This window comes from Lycium barbarum, chromosome 5 (assembly GCF_019175385.1).
Source record: "Lycium barbarum isolate Lr01 chromosome 5, ASM1917538v2, whole genome shotgun sequence".
In the NCBI taxonomy this organism is placed as follows: domain Eukaryota; kingdom Viridiplantae; phylum Streptophyta; class Magnoliopsida; order Solanales; family Solanaceae; genus Lycium; species Lycium barbarum.
This window is the reverse complement of record NC_083341.1, coordinates 18,757,132-18,778,418: the sequence shown is the minus strand read 5'-3', so window position 1 is coordinate 18,778,418 and position 21,287 is coordinate 18,757,132. Positions and strand designations below refer to the sequence as shown.

Sequence of the window (21,287 nt, the reverse complement as noted above, 5' to 3'; positions counted from 1 at the left end):
TTGTCCCTACCCAACGACCCATAATAGGTGAAGGAAGGTTATTTTTAGAAAAATGTATGGATTGAGGGTATTTTAAACCTTTTCGGATAGCACAGATAGGTGTGGGCACGGTACAGTATATACCGATTACCATATCGAGTCGAAATTTATGATACCGTGGTTTCAGTATTATGGTATTTGGTATGCATTTTTTAAAGGTTTGGTATTTGAGACGATATTCGGTATTGATAATGAAAATACCGAAATACCGAATACCATACCGAAGTATCCATATAGTTACATATATACAATTCATATATATATAATACTAACAAATATATAATTAGTATTAGTACAAACTAATTATTTAGACGTTGAAATTGCTTGTACTTTCTTTTGAATATTTTTACGTGTAAGATGTTAGTATGATATAGTTGATTGAAATGCCCTTTTTATGTACCAAAGTATATACATCTTGATTGAAATGCCTTTTTTGTGTCATTGATTAGCGAAGGGCATTGCTTGTACTATCTTTAAAATATTTTTACATGTGTAAAGTGTTAGTATAATATAATTGAAATATTTCTTGAATAGCTGAAGTCATAATTCTTTATTATATGTATATATATATAAGTTATAGTCGAACAACTATGGTTACCGAATAACCGTACAGCAAAATATCGAAACCTAACTTAAAAATATCGAACCATACTGAATTAATTTGGTATGTTAATGATATAGTATTTTTAAATACCGAAAATCGAAATTACCGAATCGAAGTTTCAAATACCATAGCATACCATACCATGCCCACCCTAAGCACAGAGGCCTTTTTGGCCCTTTTCCGAATAACATAAAATTGAGATATTCTCAGATAGCACTTGTGAAATTACACCAGATATATTATTGTTGTGGTAGTTAAAAACTGAGATAATTATAAACAGATAAGAAATCATTATTTTTTTGATTGAAAAATATTTTCACTAAAACTACGTAACTTTTATTTAGCAAACACCAAAAAATATGATATAAAAATATTTTCTTTCCAACCTGGGTCTACTTGTGACTTACAGTGCAAATATGGAGACCAGCGGAGAAAGGGCTCGGTCAGCGTTACCGTTTGGGGAGAAAGTATCAGAAGCAGTGGTCTCGCTTTACGGTTGTCTACCTAAGAAAGGAAAACCTCAAGGCCGTGAAGTCACTGTTTTAGCTGCTTTTCTTATCTCTTCACCTTCACAAGGTCCAGTAACCAAACAAATTGATCGTTTTGTATTTGGTGGAGTAACCGTAATTGTTTGTTTGTGTTTATTTTTGTAGAATTGAAAGTGATTTCGCTGGGAACAGGAACGAAATGCATAGGCCGTAATCGAAGGACTTTGAAAGGCGATGTTGTTAATGATTCTCATGCTGAAATTATCGCTAGAAGAGCTCTCCTAAGGTACGATAACGGATAACAAGTATCTTTTTTTTTTTTTTTTTCTTAAAAAGAATAATCATCAAAACATTGTTTTACTTTCCTTATTAGTTTGTCCCAAAAAGATTGGCACATTGAACTACTTTTGAGGGGGACTACATAGTTTTTGATGTAGTATACCTGTGGATATTAGAGGATTCCTATTTAGTTTGGTTGTACTTTGTTGGTGCCGAGTTTGATATCAATAATACCTTTACTTATAAAAAAAACAAAGATAAACCAGCTAATAATAGTGTCATACTCAATGGATCCAGGGAACATTATTCTTTGTTAAGGTTATTACTATGATATTAAGTATGATTCCCCTATTTTGCAATTTTAAGATTACACTCCACAGCTAAGGAGGATGAGGGTCAGAGCTTTTGTAAAGTCATGTAGGGAATATCAATTGCGGTCTAGAGATATACACTTTTGACTCGTCTTACAAGTATCAAATTTGATTTACAGAGTAAGCCAGCAAATATGTTGCAGCTTCGACATGTTAAAATAGTACTCTACATGTTATATTCGACTGTTAAAGTTGTGTGCAAGCAAACAGTTTCAATCATTGAAGCATACTTGTGTCGGTAGTATCAAAGCATTCTCGTTTTCACGTGAGACCATCATCATCAACTGACTATACTTTGGCAAATCAGCATAAGTTGACAGACTATATTACTGTGTCTTGTTTTTAACAACTAATAAGGATTGGATTTTATCGTCTTCTTCAAGAAAGATGGAACTAATATCCTAACCCCTCATGTTGTCTGGTAGTATTGAAGGGGCTGAAAACCCAAAAGGTGGTGCATTCCGGTGTTCCTTCTAAACAACTTCAAGAAATGAACCTTGGTCCTCGTTCCAGTCTTCTCTTCACCTTTAGCAGAAACTGGTCTTTCATTCTATTCATGGGAAGTGATAGACCCACATTTTAAACTCCAAGGGATGATATTTCTAGAGTGAAAGACTACTCAAAATTGGGCAATGGAAGTCTTCTTTGCTAAAGTTTTATGAATTTCGTGCCTATGCTATAGTGCTAGTATCTCTGTTCTAGGTGTAATAATATTATCCAGAGTATGTCTGGGTTTACACGGCTGAGATACATCCTAACGTTGGTTAAAGGAAACGACTTCTAACAATGACCTGACAATTTTTTCTTTGATCAAGCCAGGTACTTGTATTCAGAGATTCAACATGTTTACAATACTCATGCACATAGCAATGGAAGTGTATTATGCGATGATGTGGAAAACTTCATGTTTCATTTGGAGAGTGATGGTTTAGGACCGAAAAGATTGAAAATGAAGCATGGGTGGCAGTTACATTTGTACATATCTCAATTACCGTGTAGGTAGTGGTAGTCTATTCTCCTTTATTAAACCCTTTCTTCATTTCATGTAAGAGTAGAACTCTCTCGTTTTTCTATTTCGTTATAGTTTTGTGCTATCTTCTTTTCAGGTGGAGCCTCACCTAGTTCAGAGCTTGCTTTATTGCATGATAGTCCTGCAAAGCAAGGGGGCATGATGTGCTCATCTATGCAACTTAGTTATTCAAAAGAGGAGTCGTTGGGATATATGTCAGTGAATGATGGTACAGCCATATTAGTAACATTGGATATAGCTAGCTATGTTGCTCGAACTCTTCAAAAATGCTACGGATGTGTGTCGGATCCTCCAAAAGTAGTCTCATGTTTGGAGGATCTGACACAGCTGCGGCCACATTTTTGGAGAGTCTGAGTAACATAGATACCTAGTTCCTTTAATGCCTTTTTTGCACCCATTATTTTCATGTAGGATCTTCTTTTGTTACTCGGATTTGTTTGCGGAGTTGCTTCTTAGAGTAATCCTAGGTGGGGGTAAATTTTTTCATTTATTTAGATCTGCTAGAGTGCTTAGTGCTAGCTCTGTTCACCAGTCAGGCTGGGTTGGTTAAGATAAGAGTACCAAGCTGCATTTTCTAATCCAAACCTGGTCGGCGTTGCAAGCCTATACCCCCGTTCCAGTCTGTCCAACTGCGAGCACTCAGTTCATTTTTTGGGTTTTCTTTTCTTCATTTTTTGGCAGTTCAAGCTCAATCCATAGGGCTGAATATCTAGTCCAAGCCCATTAAGTTTGTTGGCTGTCTTGATGGGTTTGTGGGGCCTCTGACCCATGAATAATCCTATTGAGCGTGGGTGCAAGTCAAGACTGGCAGTAAAGTTCCAAATGGCTCGCTTGGAAAGGAAATAAACTAAGCGCAACTTTTAAAAAAGATCTATTGGGGTTTCATCATCTAGAACTAGTGCATTACCGAAACTATGGAATGAGATTCTTTTCCTGGCCCAGTTCTGTTGGAACAGATGACATCACCAAAACCTTATTCCTTTTTACAAATATGAACTGTGGTCACACATTCTTTGAAATTATGTTCTTCCTTGTGAGGTGCTATGTGTTAGAGATCACCTGTCCAAAAAAAAAAAAAAAAAAAGAAAAAGAAAAGAAGGTTCTATGTAAAAAATTCAAAAAAATTAGAACTCCTTTCTCAACTGAATTTCATGTCTTGATTGTGTACATTGTTTAATATTTGTTAAAGTGATTTACATGGATCAACATGTTACTACCTTTTTTTTTTATCTCTGATGAATAGAATAATGAAGACTTTTTCTCTTTTTGATCAGTAGAATAGAAAAATGAAACTGTTGTGTTGAAAAGATTAATATTTAACTTAGGATAGTATTTTGGGACGACCACTAAAGGAGATTTGATGTTTTCTTTTTTTGGACGAACACCGTTTATCCTTTTGCTTTTAAATTCTTAGCCCATAGTGTTTGTCCCAAGAATTATCTCTTTAGTGAAGACCAAGTAGGGTAAAGATTTAAAAGCAACAGGATCAAGCATGATCTTTTAGTTAAAGCTGAGAGAGTATCCTGCTTGTGACTGTGTAGTGTTCATCACTTATCTTCTGGGCATGAAAAAAAAATTGTTGTGTAAACTGTAATAAATACTAACTGTAAATACGTGTCACATCAGCAGTTAAGTGACTTAGGACACCAAATTATAGCCCAAAGAAAAGAAATAAAAAGAACTGATCATAATGTCTATGCGATGCATCCTAATAAATTCGAAGTACTAGCCTTTCTGGATTTTCTACATTATGATGTCTTCTGAAGGAATTCCCGGAGTTATGTTTTTTGAAATTAACCAAGCCGCAGTTCATTGTGCAAAAGGCAGATCAAATCGTATGGATTTTGAATATTAATTTATAGTAGTCATTATGAACAAATGCTTGGCGTAGCATTCTAACCATAATTTACTGAAGTACCAAAGTTTAAAAATTGATGTCGGCTCACTTGAAGGATTTTTATGCAAGTTCTAATTAGTGGTTGATGTGTTGTAAGAAAATTGGTTTAGGAAATGCAAAGTGCCATCCCCCTCTGACAATTTTTAAAAACAAGAGAGGGAGGGAGTGATCATATCTGTTTTAGTTTTTGCTTAAGAATAATTTTTAGATTTTTATCTTTTCAGGTTGTATTCCTTTGGGCTTTGGCACAGTCATGCGAAAACCTGGTCGTGGAGATACAACTTTATCAGTCAGTTGCTCTGATAAGATTGCTCGTTGGAACGTGGTCGGTGTACAAGGTTCCTTATATTTCTAGTTGTTAGATACGCTTTCAGTAATATAATATCCAAAACTAATGGAAATACAACAACAACATACCCAGTAAAATCCCACCAGGTGGGGTCTGGGGAGGGTAGAGTGTACGCAGACCTTACCCCTACCTTTTGACGGGTAGGGAGGCTGTTTCCGATAGACACCTGGCTTAAGGAGAGATGAAAAAGTATCAGTAACAATAAGCCGTAATAATAAGCAGTAATAACTCAAGATAATAGGACAACATAGCTAAAAAAAAGAACAAGCAATCTAAAGCAGTACAACAAGACATAGTAAGCTACTATCAAACACAAGGGCCTATAAGATTAATACTACAACTACTAGTATGCAAGGATAAGTAGGAAAACACTCAACTACTAACTAACCCTATACCCTAATACGTGACCTCCATAATCTCCTATCTAAGGTCATGTCCTCAGTAAATAACCTTTAAAAAATAACTAAGTACTAACATATATGAATAGTATGGAAACTGTTAGCTTTCTCAAAATATGTGAATAGTATAGAAGCTGTTCCAACACATGTTCTTTATCTTGTTCACTATTTTCTTGTTTTTATATTGTACGCTGATTTAAACTGCATTTATGAATTTCGATAACTGCATTTGATAGATGTGGTGATAAGTTGTTTCTCTAGATCTACTAATGATGTGCTAAATCAATTTTTCATTTCATTTAATTAATTGAAATTAGCAGCTATATGTAATTATTGAATGTTTTACCAGATTGTTGAATCGTCTTTTGTAAATGTCCATCTTTCACGGAGTTCAGATTCTCTATCATGAATTCCCATTACATGTCAGCATGTTAGTAACACATCCGCAAAGTCTTTTCAAAAACACTCTTGGATAGATCTGACTATTCATTATGCAATGACATGGTTGGTCTGTTGTCTGTTTCACGGGATTCTGAAGTACTCCCTCTGTTTCAATTTATGTGTCTTACTTTCCCTTTTAAGTCTTTTTTAAAAGAATGCCACTTTCTATATTCAGTAGCTCTTTATTCAATTATCTGTCATAGGATATTTTGGACCACAAGATTCGAAGGGCAATTTGGTACGTTATACACATTATTTAGTTTAAAACCATAAGATTCGAAAGTCTTCCATATTTCTTAAATTCCGTGCTCAGTCAAACTAAGACACGTAAAATGAAAAGGAGGGAGTAGTTTGTGATGTATCATCATATGACGTTTGGAAAAAAAATAATCCTGGTGCTTAGGCTTTTAAATTTCTGATGGGATTGTCTCTTGAAATGGAGAAACCCGTGATCTGCTCTGGTTGTTATTCATGTATTATCAACTTTGTGAAGACTTCCTCTATAGCGTGCTGTAATGAAAATTTTCGGTGGTTGTTAATTATTTTCTGATGGTTGTCATTTTTTTTATTTGAAGCCAATCATTATTGTTAATATTGCAGGAACTTTGCTTTTACTTATTGTAGTTATCTTTTAATATTTGCCGGAAGTCCTATGTTGTTTCTGCTTTCAGTCAATGCCGTTCTTATTGCAGGAGCTCTACTTTCTTACTTCTTGGAGCCAATTTATATTTCTTCTGTGACCGTTGGACAATCCCATATAGCTTCTAAATCCTCCATTATCAAAGATGAAATGATAAGAGTTATGCACGAGCGAATCTTACCATTGTCCAAGCTAATGGATCCATTTCAAGTGAACAAGGTTTCCACACAATTTTATCTAGCCATGCTTCTTCATCTTATCTTCACTGTATGTATGTTACATTTTTTCCCTTCGCCTTTGGTAGCCACTTGTCTTTGTTGCGCCAATTCCACCCGAGGAATTTCAACATTCTGAAACTGCTCTGACCACTTTAACATGCGGGTAGGTGGAATAATGTTCGTTATTCCAGGTGAATAATCTGTTAGCACTGCTTTTTATTAACTTCAAAGAACACACTCTGATGTCAAGGTACTCCATATGCTGGAACAAGTCCGGGTTGCATGAAGTCATTCTTGGAACCACTGGCAGGAAGCAGGGCACTTCTGCAAAAGGCGCAATGTCTCCTTCCACTGAGTCTTCTCTATGCAAGTAAGCTTATCAGAAATAGATTTTAGAAAACTCTTTAGCATTGTTAATGCTATGATTCTTCATTTCGATGGTGTAAAATTTTAGAAAATTCAATCTGATGCTTAGTGAGGAGTCCCACAATTTTGTTATTTTTACTAATTAATGTGCGTACCACTCTGTCAACTTGGTAATATGATCTGCTTTAGAATTTTATCTTTTCAGATTTGTAAAAGTTTACATGGGTTTATTCATGGTATGTCGAAATTTTGTAAACCCTTTGAGAATAACATCTATTATCGTCATTTCAGGAAGCGCCTTTTGGAATCCTTCTTATCACTATCACGTAATTGCTTAGGTGAACATGCTTTTGTTGGGAACTCTTATCGAGAACTAAAGGTGACGTGTAGTTTTGTCTACAAATATCTCCACATTTACAATCAATATTGATATTTACATTCGAACTTTCTTCTTTTCATTTGGGTGAACTAAAGAGAAACTAATATTTTCATAGCAGTAAAGGTGGCATGTAGTTCATTGGATACAAATATATGCATATTTTACCTAAAAACAAGGATACTTACATTCTTATGTGATAATTTATACTGCTCACTTTAGATGAACTGAAGAGAGACTAATATATAGCAGTAAAGGTAAATTTGTTTGAAATAGACTGTTTCACCGATTTCTAGCATGTTTTGCAGGATAAGTCGCAAGAGTATCATTTAGCTTCAAAAACCTTTAAAGCCAGTTCAAATTTCAAGAATTGGTTTCTGAAACCTCAAGATTTTGAGGCATTCATGGCTCTGTAGTTGAGTTGCCGCTGAAGATAGATTGCATGACTGAAGATGACTATAACATGGTAAACTCTGTAAATTACTTTAGTTTATTGCAAGTGATTCGGAAGATGTAGTCTGAAAAGAAATTGAAAAAAGCAAGATAGTGCCTTGCAGAGTTACAGGGACAATGGTGGATCTGTGAATGTATTTGAAGGTTGAAGTGCTGAACATGGGCCGTGAGTCATTTTGGAGCAGAAGCTGATAGTACGAGCCCATTTCTGTGTGAGCAACTTCGTTGAATTGACAGGGGAATTGGTCAAATTATGTGATTTATGTTTTTTCAGTTTAGAGCTCTGCCGAGTTATTTAAATTTCTTGGCCTGTTGTTGAAGGGATCATCAGAAAAAATGAAAAAAAATATTTGAGCCTTAATGCATTAGGCATGTGAAGGATGTTGTCAACACTTGCCGCGTGACTTCTTTGAAAGCTGCTTTGTTAAAGTCACTCAAATGCTTTATTTCCTTCTTGGGGGTTCAGTCACATGTTAATCTCCAGTGTCATGTTAATTACTTTCCTTCTCACTACCAGACACACAATGCTAATATAACTTTATACTAATATTCTTCTTGGTGACATTATAGTGATTATAATGTGTTGCAATGCAGAACGTCTCAATAGCATTCACAAGATATTCATGGAAATTTAGGAAAAGTAGATGAAGCTAGTAATATTTCAAAACCGTTGCTTTTTGCCTCTTTAAACTATTCTGAGAGTAGTTTCTTGGGCTTGTGAAGTGTAATTTGTGGGAGTTTTTTTGCGCGTGAATGAAGGATTACTCTATAATATCAACTCATTAAAATGGTGTTATGGCTTTGATCCTATTGCTTTGCTGCCGCTACTCCGGATTGGTCTAAGTTGGGTGCTGGTTCCTTGTTCTTGGCGTTAGAATAAGGTAAGGTTAGTTTTCCAAACCAAATAGAAAAATCATGTGGTAGGAAATTTACACGATTGTCCTTATTCGTGGGTGGTTTTTAATTTTTGTCCTCAAATTGTTGGTCTTTAATTTTTGCCTTTCGCCTAAAATATCCAAGGTTATGGATTCGAATCTTGGCTTAGTAATAAAAAAAAAAAAATTGCAAAAAAATTGAAAGCAAACTTTTGCCTTAAGACAATATTTTCGCGAAGCCTTGTCTTGCGATTTTTTTTTTTTTTTTAACGAAGTGGGGTTTGAACCCAAAACCTCGAGATATTTATGACCCCTTTTTTAAACGAAGGACAAAAATTAAAGACAAGTGCCTTTGAAGGGAAATCGGTGCAAAAAAATGTAGTCTATGTCGATAAAGCATAAGAGATGATTTACTTAGCCCAAGCCTTGTTTAGTAAAATCTGAAGTATAACAACAACATATCCTGCAAAGTCCCACAAAATGAGATCTAGGAAGGGCACGGTGTATGCAAATCTTATGCCTATTTTGAGAGGTAAAAAGGCGGTTTACGATTAAGTATGGCGGTTTACGATTAAGTATACTTCGAACCATAATGTCATAAGTTTCTTTGACGTGAAAAAAGGAGAAAAAAGCTTTAAAAAGTAGTTAAAGTGGTCCTACTCCTAGACGTAAACCTAAACCGCTTAGATCACAACTTAGTAAATGCATTTTTTTTTTTGACAATCACTTATTTAGAAAAGTTTGGGTTATTTAGATTTTGTATGGAGTTGTAATATAGACCACCACTATCACCGTCATTAGCTACATTCCACCTAATATTCATCACCATTAGTCACCACCGTACAACTACCACAACCAGCCACATCCACCAACCATCGCCACCACCGCAATCACTGCCATCCGCTCGATTGTCTGCGTTGCCACCTGGCTACTGCGTGACACTAGCTTTTATCTAAGCTTCAGTTAAATAACAATTTTACCATGACGGTAAATTAGAATTTTGTCTAATATTTTGTGGAGGTAATATTCATTTTTTTTTTTGAATTTTTATTTATTATTTTTAAATATAGATAAAGTCCATACAACCGATGTTGAGAAAACAATTGATACCAACCGATGTTGAGAAAACAATTGATATTGAGTACTCCATATTTAAATTCAGAGATTATACCTTAATCTTAAAAATAAAAAGACAAACTGGGCCTTGTGGAGTTCCTAAAAGTTAAAGGGAAAAGAACAAAATGCCAACTGCACCCAAAATAACTACTCAGCCCTGCCCCTTATTTTCATATCCTCAAAGCTATTTACCTAGATGCTTCCGGAACTATGATACCACCATTGTATCTCTTATATATCATGATGATATTACAGACTTCTTTCATTTCTTCAAAAATACTCATCAAGCCTTTATGAAATCCATATGGTAAATATAATATACTGACATGGTATTATAGAAGACCATGTTCATTCCTTAAAAATACACAACACACTTTCCTAAAAAAAATCTCTATGATACCATCATAATATATAACATATACTGAGATGATATTATGGAGGAGTGCTTCAGTCCTTCAATGAGATATGCCTCTGTCCTTCGTGATACCATCATCGAATATAAATATAATGAGATGGTATCATGAAGGAAAGGTTTAGGTGAGGAGATACTCGACTGAATAGTTTCGGCCAGACTATGTAGAGACGAAATTGAAATATTTTACCTTTTATGAGTGTTTTGTATTGTTTTCCCAAAAATTAAAGAGTTTAAATTATCCAGATCTGGTCATACACATCCAATTAATTTAATCTAATTTTTCAAAAATATTATCTTCTTGTACGTGAGATAAGGTGAGCAGCGCATAATTAATAGCCGATCCTGGAAATGTTGAATATTCTTTCAAATAGATCTCTTCTTGAAGAGTAAAAACGTGGAATTTTGTTTCATAAGAAATTAGTAATCACTAACCTAAAGGGTAGAATGTAGGTAAGTAGGTAGACTATGGACATCCTTTCAAATTGATTTTTTCTAGCAGTGGTACTCTACAATGAAAAGTTTTGTTGAGTGGAATTGTATTATTCAACAAAATTAAACACTTACCTAAAGTGCATCAGATTATGATCTATAGAGATATCAACTCTGAAATTGAACGTCTTATGACTTTCACAACAATAAGTACAAGTCTCACAACACTTAGCATTGTTTTTTAATCAGTTTCAACTTCACCTACTATCAGGGGTGGAATTATAGGGGTGGAAGGGGTGTCAATCGAACCCCCTTCGTCGAAAAATTGCAATATATATATGGAGTCAATTTTTTTATTCATGTATAAATATTAATGTTGCATCCCCTTAATATATTGGAGAACTTAACCCAGCGGCTGAGGTGCCTATTATTGAGCCCATTGTGTACTACTACCATTGGATCTACTATTTTTCCTTAATATACACGGCACATCAATTGTGTATGTTATTTGTTCACTATAAAACACATTTTCCCTTACTACACTCTCCAAATACCATCTCCCCCCCCCCCCCCCCCCCCCCCACACACACACACACAGCGCCCTCACAAAAAAAAACAAAAAAAAAAAAGGACCACCAAAACTCTTAATTATTAGACTTTTCCAAGTTTCTTAAAGTTAAGTTTGATTTTTTTTTCCTAGGTTGAAGTATATATAAATATCAGTAAATTTTATCAGTTGGATTTTATAGGAGGTGCTGTGGAAGCATGAAAGAGATGAGGAGGGAGAAATTGTTTAATGTTTTTTGGGTTAGGAGTATTAATCATATGTTACAGAAGAATATTATCTCAGTGGTGGGAGCAAAGTGCAAATCTTTGAAGAATAGAGCTACAACAACTACTTATGTGACATCGTTGCTTTTCTTGCTTCTCTTCATAGTTTCAGCCTTATCATTTGCTGGATGGATTGATCTTGTAAGTCAATATTCATACTCTCTTTCACGTTTAAAATCTGTCGTATCATCACTTTATTAAAGAACATTTTTTTTAAAAAAAGGTTTTAAGTTGTATGTATTCAAAGCATAAAAAAATAATTCATCCTTTTCATGATAAGTGATGTTTTTAGTTTGGACACATCCTTAATTAAATTAAATGTCTTGAAGAAGAAGCAGATTTAGTAGCTTTTTGGTTATGTAAAAACTTCATTTATTTAAATAAGAGTAAAATGGAAAGAAAAAAAAATCAAAGGCTTCCTGATTATGTGAAAACCATTTATTTTAAAATAAAATTAAAAAGTAAAAACATCACTTATTTCCAAAGAAAATGAAAAGGTAAAAACACCACATATTATAAAATAGGGAAGTTAGGGGTGAACATAGTTTGGGCCAACCAGAAATTCAAATCGAAATCCGAATTTTTTAAATATTTGGTTTGAATATTTGAATTATGGATTGGACTTTGGATTTTATTTTTAAAATTTATGAATTTCGAATTGGATATGGATTTAGTACTACGGATTTTTGGATATCCAAAAATTCGAAATCTTTATACCTTATATCTAGTTTCTAGAGATCCAATAGATTAATAATTAATGCCCTATCCATCAAAATATTAAGTGCAATATATAATTCTCTACTAAATCAAATATAATATAGGGTTTTCTTACTTTTCAAGTCTCAAAAGTCTCATGTTAGTGTCACCCACGACAGTGTTCTTTGTTGTTTTTCTAGAGGAATACTTAGATTTTATTTTGTTCATTTCTACTTTTTCAGATGCTTTTATTTGGTATGGATTTATTATGTTGGACATGACTTGAATTTGTTAATCCTAATTTGAACTGAAAGGCTTTTTTTACTGAGCAATTAAGATTTAGATTTACCACTGTGGAATTAACACATAAATTTCGTTCCTAATAAGTTTGCCTTAAGCCTCAAGAGTCAAATTCGAAAATTCAAAATATTCAAACCGAATAATCCGAAACCGAACTTAAAATATCCAATCCAATCCGAACTTATTTGGATTGGATTTGAATTGTAATTTCTTCAATCCGAAAATCGAATATCCAAACCGACAATTTCATATCCAATCCGATGGTCCGAATGCCCACCCCTAGGGAAGTAATTATATAATCAGGTTACTTACTCGCTCCTTACATTTTACTTGTCCTGTATTGATTTGACACACCCTAGCTATAAGTTGAAAGATAATTTTACTATATCACCCCTTATTATTACTTAGTTATCTAATAATTGAAATTGATCAAACATACTTTAAAAGTTATGCAACCACTAACAATTACTTGAAGTTTCTAATGATAATAATTAATAATAAAGTGAAATTGGCATGAAATGATAAATTATTTTTTAAGTTTTCAAACTAAATAAATAAAAGTGGACATCTACTATTTAATATACCGGACAAGTAAAAATAGATAAGGGAGTATAAGATAACTACAGGTACTATTACAAATTAATATTCACTGATAAGTTAGTGGTTGTCAAAATGAAAGAGACGTTCGATTTCGATTGGTTTCAAACTTATGTGGTCAGGGATTATTCATCTAGTTGAAATTTTAATGTCGGCTCACTAAATTTTTGTTTATCACTTCTCAAGAGAATATTAGATGACACTGACTTATTACTCCATCTTTCTTAAATTATCTGTCTTTTTTTTTTTTAAATGACTCTAAAGAAAATATTAATTTGGAATAGTTTTTAACTATTTTACTCTCATTTTTGTCTTATGATATAATCTCTTTTTATTAAATATTTACTCTATTAAGGCGTTTGTAGTCTTTAAGAACAATTATTACACTTAATATAAACTGAAAAAAATAATAATTTATGTTTTCTAAACTTCTAAAATTACAAATAATTTGAGATAACTATTTTTAAAAATTACGACAGATAATTTGAGGCGCTGGGAGTAATAATGAAAGAGCAAATATTTTATTCCAAAACATGATGGACAAAGATTTATGGTCTCTGTAACCTTTTGGTCCAATAATTTTTTTTTTTAAAAAAATGAATTGAAGTTGTCAAAAAATTTCGAACACATAATAATCTCTCTCAACGGGTAGGCAACTATTCTACTTGTCCAGTATACATTTTGCGCTTCCTTTAAGCAATATCAATTAAGTGTAAATTATCCATTTTTACTATATTCTGAAAATCTAATTATTTGGTTACAAGTAGTCAATGACAATCTAATAAGCTTGAGAAATGATTACTTAACGATAAGGATAAATTGAAGACAAGTAGTTAGTTTATCTTGATCTGCTAAAGTGGACAAGTAAATAGAAAAAATTATTTTTCATATACTTGACAAGTAAATAAGAATGAATAGAATAATAAATAATCATTCCACCCAAAAAATATAAAAACCTTGGGAGTCGAAAGCGTAGAACTACAAAAAATATGGACTAAATAGTTGCATAAGAGGAAGGCTTGCCCAGGATAAGAATATGGTCCATGATAAAATGTGGAGGTATTAGTTAGAATTTATTTTTTCAGGTTTCATGCTAATATTGTACACAATTTATAGTATATTTTAAATCTGTTGTAATAGGTAATCTGTCTTTTTTTGTTCAATCAATTATTTTTTGTTGTTGTTGCAATTAGCTTGTATCATGCTATTTTGTTGTTTTATTTTTCTTACTATCCCGTGTTGGATACATTTTTTGAGCCGAGAGTCTATCCAGAAACAAGCTCTCTACCCCTAAAGGTAGGGTAAGGTTTGCGTACATTCTATCTTTCCTATACTCCACTTATGAGATTATATTGGATTTATTGTTGTTGTTGTTATATATAATTTTTTTTTTTTTTGGTTAAAATTTGTGCAGGCAAAGTACTCAGGTCATTTCTATAAAAAAGACTTACCAATGAGACCTCAAATTCTCCCATTGGATTGTAAAATATGGAACAAGACAAATACATGTCCAAGAACTTATTCAACGTCCTATAAACCCTTAAACCCTAACAACTCAACATGCCCTGAGTATTTTAGATGGATTTATGATGATTTAAGGCACTGGAAAAACACAGGAATTACTAGAGAAATGTTGGAAAAATCGAAGAAATATGCCCATTTCAGATTAATAATATTGGATGGGAGAATTTACGTTGAGCGTTACGCGAAATACTCTATTCAAACTAGACATTTGTTCACTATGTATGGGATTGTACAACTCCTAAGGTTTTATCCTGGGAAATTGCCTAATTTGGAGATCATGTTTGACACCGATGACCGGCCGGTTATCCCGGCTAAGGATTTCCGGCAACCTGATTCTGGCCCACCGCCATTGTTCCGGTACTGTTCAGATTGGCAGAGTATGGATATTGTTTTTCCCGATTGGTCATTTTGGGGCTGGTAATTAATTAACCTTTTCTTACTCCTTAATATTTTGGTACTAAGTTGCATGTCGTTACATATTATCGAGATAGAATTTGCGCCTTCAAAAGAACATAACTAGTACATAATTAGTAATACATGACTGTTTTGGTTTTATGATTTGTAGGGCAGAGACAAATATAAGACCATGGAGAAGTATGATAAAGAACATAAAAGAAGGGAATAAGAGAACCAGCTGGAAAGATAGGATACCCTTTGCTTATTGGAGGGGAAATCCTAATGTTTCTCCAATCAGAAAAGACCTTATGAGGTGTAATGTTACCATCAAAGAAAATTGGGATACTCTCTTATATATCCAGGTTTTTATCCCTACCACTACCACCACTACATTACTTGCTTAACTTTCTAGGTGATGTATTTTTCTCAGTATTTGGTACTATCATTATTAATTTGGATACATGCGACATAAGGCCTGGAGAAATGTTCCTGCTCAGGATTTTTTAATTTTATTTTCAAGACTTAAATTCTGGCTAATAGTGAAAGGATTATATCTATCCCACTACCATCCTTCATGGTACTTTCTAGGTGATGTTAAGTGCCACATTGCGTTTGACATATTCAGAATTTTCTTTAGTTTGACTTTTTCAAATATTTATAATTAGAAAACTTATGAGTTCTAATTATTGTAAGTTTATGTATCCTTTTAGATATTTGAATCTTTTTAACAATTAAACTACCACACTCTGCGTCTACACCAAAAATTAAAATTTTAAATTCGCGTACTTCAAATCGTCCATTCTTTTCTGGAAAAAGAGTTAGCTTTTCTTTGTTCCTTTTTTTTTTTTTTTTCTGTGTGAGAGAGAAGAATAAGTAAAAAGTGGAGATCTACCTATTAATTCTCATACCTGTACTTTTACCGATTCCCATAATTAAATTGACTCACCATAATTTGTTTCTTTGTTCAAGTAATTCATTTACATTATTACATACCATGACTTTTGTCTTCTTCGAATGATGATCTCAGGATTGGAAAGATCAATCCAACAAGGGGTACAAGGAATCAAATATCGAAGACCAATGCACCCACAGGTTAATATTTAATCTTCTTCTATTGCTAATTATTTAGTTAAATATGCTTTTTCGGGTTATTGTAATAAATTTAAATTGGTGGAAATTGTTAGATTTAAAATATATGTAGAAGGATGGGCATGGTCAGTAAGTGAGAAGTACATATTTGCATGCGACTCACCAACATTATACATAACGCCTCACTACTATGATTTCTTCATGAGAGGAATGATACCACAGAAACATTACTGGCCCATTAGAGACAATGATAAGTGCAAATCTCTCAAATTTGCTGTTCAATGGGGAAACAATCACACGGACAAGGTATGGTATACTTTCAATTTTCAACACCTATAAATATATAGAAATAATGTTCACTGGTCATTTTTCAGTCATGTCATTGAAACATAGCTTTTTCATGAAGTTTCAAATCTATAGGCGAAAGTCCATTACAATATCCCGAGTTTCACCTGTGAAATTTAAAATTTCATGCAAGTGACTGATTTCCAATTACAAAGGCAGAAATGCGGTTGTTTGTGAATTCTACCCCATATATATAGAGTTCTTTCATTTCAAAGTCAAAGCATTTAAGTTTGAAGTGTGATTTAACCCGAATTAGGGGTGTCAAGTGGGCCGGGCCGGGCCGTAAGTTAAGTGGGCCGGGCTGGGGGCCGGGCTTGGAGAGGGAAAGGGTGTCCGGCCCAGCCCACCTCGAATAGGGGCTACACGGCGGGCTAACCGGGCCCGATAGTGGGTCGGGCTGGATTTTAGTTAGTGGGCCGGGCCAAGTTTTAGTTAGTGGGCCGGGCCGGGTTTTAGTTAGTGGGCCGAGCCGGATTTTAATTATTTTTAAAAAAAATTCTAATGCTAAAATTTATTAAGTTTAATACTTTAAAATCTAGTTGTTGTCAACTTTATTTTAACCTTCAAGTTCCTTAAATTATACTTTGGCCCTATTTTCAAACTATAAGTACCATTCATTCTTCTCCATATTATCTCACAATTCCCTACTCTCCTCTTTCTCTAAATTTCCTACTCATCTAAATGGGAACTAAATGGGAACAATGCACATGAGTTTTGATACTAAACCAAAGTTCTTAATTTAATTATCTCATCTGATCCTAAGTCCTAATGTCATGTGCAGATTGTCACGTCTCCATCATCGGTGGAGACATTTCAATATGCTAAAAAATATTTAATTATTATTATATATAAAATATTTGAAACTAATAAGATTATATTAATATATTATTATATATATAACTAATAGTTTATATTATTATATAGTATACTGTATAACCTATTGAAATATTTTTGAACTTGTGTAAGCCAACAGCAAGATAGTAACTTAAAAGGGGTATTTGATTTATTTCACGCATCAGCAATTTCAGAGGCTTGTCATTTCACTGATTTTGTCAGCCTATTATAATGTCTTGTTGCTTTTGGGCACTGATCAATGTTTGTACCTCCTTGCAGAAATTTATCTTGGAGTTGCTACTTGTGTAGGATTAGTTTTACACAATTACATTTATAGTTCTATTTTGACTGCGTACAGATTATTATTCTTGTAAATAAAATTATAAATAAAATTATAACACAAATTTGAAAAGAAATTCAAAGACTCAGTGAGCCTTTAGTTTTATTAATCGATAATTGCAATTTTGAAGAGAGCTAATTAGTTTTCATTTAGTAGCAATTAAATATTAACGAATCCGATTCCTCTTCATTTTTATTGTCTCCATTTTTCTCAAGTTCTTACTTGAATAAGAGATACATTACATGAGTTAAAATTAATGGTTAAGTTTTAATTAACTAAAGTAAGATTCTAACTATGGTTTGAATAATTAATAAATATGTCATATATTTGCTTCCAAAATTTTAAGAATCCCACAATTATAGCTACAACTATTTTATTGGGATACAATGTTTTTAAAATACTTATTATTAGTAATAAATGTAATACTTATCTTTTTTTTTTTTAATTTGAAGTGGGCCGGGCTGGGCCAGGCCGGTGCCCCGGTGGGCCATCACCCGGGCTGATGGTGGGCCGGGCTGGTGGGCTGTCCACCTTTTCCGGCCCAGCCCCCTAATAAAACCCACCTAGCCCAGCCCCTTACACCTATTAGTGGGCTTGGGCCGGGCCGGTGGTGGGCCGGGTTTACCGGGCCGGGTTCGGGCTGGCCCGGCCCACTCGACACCCTTAACCCGAATGCAGTGGAAATTATGTTCCTTCTTTCTTAACTAGTGGTCTCTGATTTTATCGAGAAGAAAATCTTTTTCTATATAAAACGTTAAAACCCCTCGTAGTAAACATTTTATGGGAGAATTCGGATTAGTGGAACATAAAATCCGGATATCGGATGCCTGAAACTAAAAAGTTTCAGAGTGATTTTGGACAATCGTTTTCTTTTGTAATAAAGTTTACACAACTAAAACTACATAAAGTTAGACTAAATTGTAATTTAGCTTGGAGGATGTTTGGAAAACATACCAACACTTGACAACATTAGTATATACTAATACTAATATACTTTCTCCTCCGATTTATGTGACGATGTTTGACTGGACACAAATTTTAAGAAAGTGAGTTTTTTTTTTTTTTTTAATTTATGGTCTAAAACAAGTTTATACAAATGTGGGCTATAAATCATTTCATTAATTATAAAGTGAGAGATTTAAAATTAAATTATTTCTAAATAAGAAGGTATGATATTCTCTTTGAACAGATCAAAAGGAAAAATATGCCACATAAATGCGGACAGATGAGTATATGTTTTTTTCCCGTTCAACTTCTTAATAATGCTTCTTTAGTTTAACAACCCTTTTAATTTTGAATTTGAAATTTTCAGGCAGAGGCCATAGGGAAGGCAGGGAGTGAATTCATTCATGAAGACATGAAGATGGAACGTGTTTTTGATTATATATACCACCTGCTAAATGAATATTCAAAGTTGCAAAAATTTAATCCAATTGTTTCTCCAAATGCAATTGAAATATGTTCAGAATCATTGGCATGTCCTTCAAATGGTGTATGGAGGAAATTCATGGAAGAAGCTTTAGAGAAATCTCCTAGTCATACTGATCCATGCATCCTTCCACCACCTTATAAACCTCAAGAACTTAAAGCATTTGTTGAACAAAAAGTTAAGGCAACAAAGCAAGTGGAGGCATGGGAGAATGATTATTGGTCTAGTCTAAACAAGAAGCACTAGCTAGCTAGGGCCTTTTCTTGATTTTCCTTTTCTATTTGTAAGCTAATGTACAATGCCTTTTGTGCTCTTCACATAACATATATGAATAGGTAATCTCTACTTTAGTGTTCTTGTTTATAAATACTCTCTCTTCAAGAATTTTCCTTTTTCCTCTTTAGGCATTGGGTATTCGAAACCTATTGGTCGGATATAGGGGCGGCTCAAGAGAGCCGGTGGCCTAAAGCCGGAGTTTAAAAGGAGGCCTTATATTTATTTAGTAAAATTTTAATATATTTTATTTGTTATTTATTCTTATAGCTTTTTTAAAGTGTATTTTTTTTTTCAATTGACGATATAGTCAATTCGTGTAATTGTTCATGAGACATTAACTGAATCACAAGTCTTATATTCTGTGTTACGATCATTTCATCGTTTTTTTTTTTTTTAGTTCAAGCGATTGTTACAAAAAACTTTTCAAAATTATTTTATAAGCAATGGAAACATTTAAAAATAGAAGTAAGACTTCAGGCCAATAAGAGTATCATCTTATACATATAAATATTTGTGTATCACTTTAACTATAAAAATAGATTAAAACTGCCAGAGACTATTATGCTTTAAAAAATATTTAATAGCTCAATAATGTCTTTTTTATTCTAATTGTTTAATAATCTACTTAGCTCTTGAGCTTGAAAAATATCTAAAAAGGCACTCAAGGAGTTATAGAAGATCTTACAAAGTCAAAATTATAAACTAAATTGATTTAAGTTGAAGTGAATTAAACCATATTACAAAGTAGGAACTAATTATAAATTTAATTGTCTACAACTTCTAACAGTAATTACATCAATCATATTTCTCAGATAAATAATTGACATAAAATGATCCAGAAAATTATTTATCACTAATAATAAATATATAATTTTTTAAAATCATAAATATAATACAAATTATTTTGGGGCCCTAATATATTTGGGGCCTAAAGCCACTGCTTTGGTGGCTTTAGGCTTCAGTCGTCCTGGTCGGATATGCCTATTAAATCGGTAATATGCTTCCTACCAAGAAGTTCTTCATTCCAAACTTCTAGTTAAAGGTAAATATGTAACGGCCAAGCTCCAACTATCAAGGTTGAGTGGAAGCACAAGTCAACTACAATGCAAGGCGAACACATCTTTAAGTATCAGTTCTGGGCCTTTAAACTAAACATCAATGGATTCAAAAGTTGCAGGTCGATCATCTCAAGGGACGACTCTCATGTTTATGGTAAGTATGAGATGAAATTGTTGATTGCTGTTGGAATTGATATGAACGCCAATATTTTTCCACTTGCATATGATGTAGTTGCATGTGAGAGCTTTGAGTCATGGACATGGTTTCTCAAGTTGTTGTGGAGACATGTTGTTTGTGATAGACAAGAAATTGGACTTATTTCTAATCGTCATCAAGATATCTTCCAATGTATCCAAACATATGTATGGTTACAGCAGCCGTCACACTCCATAGATTTTGTGGTTCCTGGCTACAGAGTACCAGAAGAAGAAGAAGTACAAAACGAGGATGGAACAAATCGAAACGTTGTCACCTCCAACACATTTGTGGTTAATAAATCTTTTGGAGAAGAAATGGACAATGTATAAGAACGGTGGTCGTAGGTGGAGGGTATGACGGCGAATGTCTCCGACCATTTGCCTAAGTATGAGCTGTGCTCTGAAAATAGTCCAACTGCTGTTGTGTTACCTTAAACCGTTTATCCAGCTCAAAATGAAATGGTTCATGTGAGGGAAATGGTCCCGAAACACGCTGCTTCTTATCAAATTGTATGAGGACCCGACCCATCATGTGCCTCACAGTAGATCCCACAAATGAGTGGCACGTGCACCCTCCAAATGTCCTGACC

The 21,287-nt window shown here is 33.7% G+C and overlaps 2 protein-coding genes across 7 annotated transcripts; both read left to right on the top strand.

Annotated features, from left to right (window-relative positions):
* The first annotated feature begins 1,004 nt into the window (after positions 1 to 1,004).
* On the top strand, positions 1,005 to 8,522 carry LOC132640632 (tRNA-specific adenosine deaminase TAD1). Of its 4 annotated transcripts, none has more exons than XM_060357310.1 (11): positions 1,005 to 1,219; positions 1,324 to 1,417; positions 2,601 to 2,776; positions 2,888 to 3,019; positions 4,933 to 5,046; positions 6,589 to 6,755; positions 6,841 to 6,917; positions 7,005 to 7,124; positions 7,412 to 7,499; positions 7,805 to 7,962; positions 8,054 to 8,522. In XM_060357310.1, exons 1-10 carry the CDS (start codon positions 1,060 to 1,062, stop codon positions 7,910 to 7,912), a joined length of 1,236 nt encoding a protein of 411 aa, XP_060213293.1. In that variant the 5' UTR covers positions 1,005 to 1,059; the 3' UTR covers positions 7,913 to 7,962; positions 8,054 to 8,522. The 4 variants fall into 4 exon arrangements, with proteins under 4 accessions (XP_060213293.1, XP_060213292.1, XP_060213294.1 ...); XM_060357309.1 differs by having other exon boundaries at positions 1,007 to 1,219; positions 1,297 to 1,417; positions 8,044 to 8,522; XM_060357308.1 differs by having other exon boundaries at positions 1,009 to 1,219; positions 1,297 to 1,417.
* A 123-nt stretch (positions 8,523 to 8,645) lies between these two features.
* Positions 8,646 to 19,699, top strand: LOC132640631 (uncharacterized). Of its 3 annotated transcripts, none has more exons than XM_060357306.1 (7): positions 8,646 to 8,830; positions 11,534 to 11,756; positions 14,623 to 15,149; positions 15,298 to 15,490; positions 16,156 to 16,220; positions 16,313 to 16,523; positions 19,049 to 19,699. In XM_060357306.1, the coding sequence occupies exons 2-7, from the start codon at positions 11,550 to 11,552 to the stop codon at positions 19,409 to 19,411; spliced, it is 1,566 nt and encodes a 521-aa protein (XP_060213289.1). In that variant the 5' UTR covers positions 8,646 to 8,830; positions 11,534 to 11,549; the 3' UTR covers positions 19,412 to 19,699. The 3 variants fall into 3 exon arrangements, with proteins under 3 accessions (XP_060213289.1, XP_060213287.1, XP_060213290.1); XM_060357304.1 differs by having other exon boundaries at positions 8,646 to 8,835; XM_060357307.1 differs by lacking the exons at positions 8,646 to 8,830; positions 11,534 to 11,756 and adding an exon at positions 13,800 to 14,504.
* The last annotated feature ends 1,588 nt before the right edge of the window (positions 19,700 to 21,287 follow it).

What these genes read in the sequence shown, in the direction of transcription:
- LOC132640632 (XM_060357309.1), top strand. Translation starts at nt 1,060, where the DNA reads ATGGAGACCAGCGGAGAAAGGGCTCGGTCAGCGTTACCGTTTGGGGAG. An exon ending in ACTGAGTCTTCTCTATGCAA is followed by an intron (nt 7,125 to 7,411) that starts GTAAGCTTATCA and finishes TCGTCATTTCAG; the next exon opens with GAAGCGCCTTTTGGAATCCT. An exon ending in ACTCTTATCGAGAACTAAAG is followed by an intron (nt 7,500 to 7,804) that starts GTGACGTGTAGT and finishes CATGTTTTGCAG; the next exon opens with GATAAGTCGCAAGAGTATCA.
- LOC132640631 (XM_060357306.1), top strand. Translation starts at nt 11,550, where the DNA reads ATGAAAGAGATGAGGAGGGAGAAATTGTTTAATGTTTTTTGGGTTAGG. An exon ending in GATTGGTCATTTTGGGGCTG is followed by an intron (nt 15,150 to 15,297) that starts GTAATTAATTAA and finishes TATGATTTGTAG; the next exon opens with GGCAGAGACAAATATAAGAC. An exon ending in ATACTCTCTTATATATCCAG is followed by an intron (nt 15,491 to 16,155) that starts GTTTTTATCCCT and finishes TGATGATCTCAG; the next exon opens with GATTGGAAAGATCAATCCAA.